The following is a 3,675-nucleotide window of genomic DNA, read 5'->3' as shown; positions in this document are numbered from 1 at the left end:
GTATCTGTCTGATGCTGTGCAGGAAATTCCATCCTCTCTCTGGCCTGTTTCAGATTCCCGTTGTCTTTAGTTTCCATGGACACTGGGGCTTCCTCCGACATAGAAGTCTAGCTCTCTGATCCTGTTAATTTTTCCAGAATGCTTTTCAGATTGTTGATGAAAACTTGTAAGTAGTGACTGAAACAAGGTAGAATGATCAGAAGGGACTGTCACGGCCAGAGCTTTTTCAATGAAGAGAACCGAATTGGTCAGCTTATGGCAGAGAACAATGCAGATAATAAGGGTATTGTTTTGCAAGTCTTGGGTGGTATCTATTTTATGTCTTAATATAAAATACATTTTTACTGGGGATACAATGGGAAAAGTTTGAAAACTATCATCCTAGCATACAGGACTGTGTGCAGAAATGTTGGGAGAGCTACTGCCGATGCGATGGTGTCGTCCTGCGATTACCCTGGGGGCCTCATGGGCTCTCGGCCACTGAAAAGTCTGAATTCTCCCGCTGAGAGAGCTCAGCCGCCTTCATACCGAGGCTGCCTCCCACCAGTCATGCGCAGTGGCTCGGGAAATGCCCAAAGAAAACCAAGTGGCCCCTGACGACATCAGCCCAGTAGGCATGTGAAAACCTGAGAATCTCTTTTTTCCTCTCTCTGTAGTTATGTTAAAGGAAGCATCTGTATCGGGAAGTCACCTCTGGGTTTCCCATTGGCATGTGTGTGTGCTTTTTTGATCTGGTCTTACTGGGAAATGAATGAAGTATTGGTTGGCTACTAGGAGGCATTAGTTATCCAAGCGTGGCTTAGGCTGACTTGAAGCCACACTCCCCAATGCCTAGGCCATGGGAAACCTCCAGAGCTTCCCAGGGCTCATCCTGATGCTGGCTGATCCCGGAGCGTGGGGTCAGGGAGGACACGAGCTTTGGGGGTGGGGTCCTGCGCGTTCAGCGCGCGCACACACACACACACACACACACACACACACACACCCCTGTCAAGAGCTACAGTTGGAAGCTAGAGAATTTCTAGACCACTAAGTCGCGGCCTAGATCATTCTTCCCCAGGCAGCTCCCAAAGCACTCCAAGTACCCGAGGGCGACTGCGTCGCATACGAGACACGCGGTGGGGACTGAACAGAGAAGCCTGGGACAGCTCCTTCCGAAACGCGTCCAGTCTACTTTCTTAAGAGTCAGGGCTTTCTCTTTTGTCATTGCAAAGCTTTTCATTTTTCTATGAAAATTTTGCATTATATTTTATTACTAACCTCACTAAAACATATTGGAAGTTTAAGATTAAAATTGAGTCAAATAACTGATCATACTATTTACAAATATTTTGATCTGAAAATGTGCTCTATGTTTAGTGTTTCTGTACACTGTTGATCTCTAAGCACACACAATAGTTAATTCCAGACAGTAAAATATGCTTTTCTCTTTACTTCCAGGGTACTGAGAAAAAACAAAATCGACCACTTAAATGAAAACACTTTTGCGCATCTCCAGAAACTAGATGAATTGTAAGTCAGACTAAACGTATAATGTTAAGAATTTTATTTCTATTCTTTTATGTCATTCTTGGTACACATACATGTGCTTATCCTTTTTCTTTGTATTTTGTGTTTTTCAGCACGTTTGCCACGTGTAATATGTCCACCACTTGTGTGGGGTTGGTGAACGCGCAAAGCACGGCTTCATTGCTTTCTCACCTCTTTTCCCTCCATTTAATTTTATTTTAATTAAGTTGATTGTTACAGTTGGGGCATACAGCTTCTCTTCTGTTTCACCCCTTCCCTGCCCCTGCCTTCAACACCTCTTCCTGTCTTTATTCACAAAATTTTGTTTCCATTTTTCTTCTCTTCTTTGCCCATTTTTCCTTTCCCTTCCTTTCCCTCCCGCCCCCTTCCATAGTTCCCTTTGCTATCTGGATGATTTATTGCTACTTCACAACACCTATTGTACATTTTGGCTCTTATTTACTCTTTCAGTTTGTCATACCAGAGAGAGAATATGATATTTACACATCTGTGTCCACTTTATCTCACTTATAATTATGGCCTCAAGGCCCGTCCATTTAGCTAGGACTGTACCAAGTATATCCTTCTTTCTGGCTAAATATATATTATTTATATTATCTTTTTTTAATTCATCAGTTGATGACATTTGGGCTGCGTCTTCCAAGATTTAGCTGTTACAGACTGCGCTGCTATAAACATAGGCGTGCATATATTGCTGTGATATGATGCTTTTAATTTAAAAATAGACAACCGAGGTAATGCATGCTTCCAGAGGAAGAAGTACAAGCAGCAAATAAATACGTGAAAACATGCTCAACATTGCCGACCATTGCAGAGATACAGTCTCCCACTGTTCTAGGAGAGCAGACTGCTGGAACCGCCGTGGAACCCCAAGGATCTAGTGTGGAGATCCCCAAGGATCTAGTGTGGAGATCCCCAAGGATCTAGTGTGGAGATCCCCAACGATCTAGTGTGGAGATCCCCAACGATCTAGTGTGGAGATCCCCAACGATCTAGGATTAGAGGTCCAGTTTGACCAAGCTATTTCCCTTCTTGGTATTTCCCCCCCCCGCAACACACACACACAAAAAATTAAAAGTATCATTCCTATTTTTCCTGATCCCTTTTCTATTTAAGAAGCATCTGTCTCCTTACTTCCTATTGTCTTTTATTTTGCTCTTTATTTATGCTTTGGGTTTCTTATAAAAGAGAAATCATGAATTACTTAAGCATATGTGTCTGATTCATTTCACTTAGCATTATGTTCTCAGTGTGCATAATTTTTCTATGAATGACTCAAGTTTGTCTTTATGGCACAATAAGACTTCATTATGCATAATTTTCAGAAAATAAAAGTATTCTCTTCCAGAGCACTATTTATATGAAACTTGGGTTACAGTGAAATTCAGGCAGTTTGCAAAAATAAACATAAAATATTTGAAAAAAGTTGGATAATGGACACAACTATAGGCAAAGGATAAGACCAGGGTAAAATTCATTCGACATCATTGTATTCCAAAAGAACAGAAATTTTGTCTTTAACTTCCCTTAAGGATCAAGACTCAGGGACCATAAAATAAAAGACATCACTCAGATCCATGAGGAAATTACACACTTCTGTGGCTAGTATCCCTACCTAGGGCAATTGAAGAAAATTAAGTTAAAAATAATCATTTTATAATTTTCATATCAAACACCAAGGGCATAGTTATAAAGGGCATTAAAATAATCCTACGCTGCACCAAACACTTATGGTACAGGCACGAAAATAAAACAGCTGTGGAGCAAGGAGTGACGTGCAAACTCTTAAGGTCATTATTCATTTTTTTCAGTATCAATTTTCTGGGAAGTAAATGGAGAATAAACAAGTCAACATGTTTTGACAATTATGTGGGCAGAGCTCCAATTTGTCAAAACTTTTCCATGAGACATAAGGAGTATAACTAGACTGTTAGGAATGTGACACCTGGGCACCTCACCTAAGTCCTGAGGCAAGTGGAAGAAATATGCAAGTCCCGAGCAAAAAGTTTAGGTAACAGTTTTTCATTTTGCTCCAAAACATCAATAAGCAGACCACTGAAACCATTTTGTCCTGTAATCTCTCACAAAATAGCAAGAGAATCTTATTAACTACTTAGAATCAAGGTCCTGTTGTAAGCGCTGGTA

General features: G+C 40.8%; 1 protein-coding gene across 1 annotated transcript in view; it reads left to right on the top strand.

The window, feature by feature from the left end:
• Nucleotides 1-3,675, top strand: part of Rxfp1 (relaxin/insulin like family peptide receptor 1) — a 119,549-nt gene that overhangs the window by 94,050 nt on the left and 21,824 nt on the right. Inside the window, 1 exon segment of the mRNA XM_023723671.1 lies at nt 1,441-1,512. Within this exon segment, the coding sequence (XP_023579439.1) occupies nt 1,441-1,512 (72 nt within the window).

This window comes from Octodon degus, unplaced genomic scaffold (genome assembly GCF_000260255.1).
Source record: "Octodon degus isolate 3935 unplaced genomic scaffold, OctDeg1.0 scaffold00101, whole genome shotgun sequence".
Lineage (NCBI taxonomy): Eukaryota > Metazoa > Chordata > Mammalia > Rodentia > Octodontidae > Octodon > Octodon degus.
The sequence above is the reverse complement of the archived record's forward strand: the minus strand, read 5'-3'. Positions and strand labels throughout refer to the sequence as shown.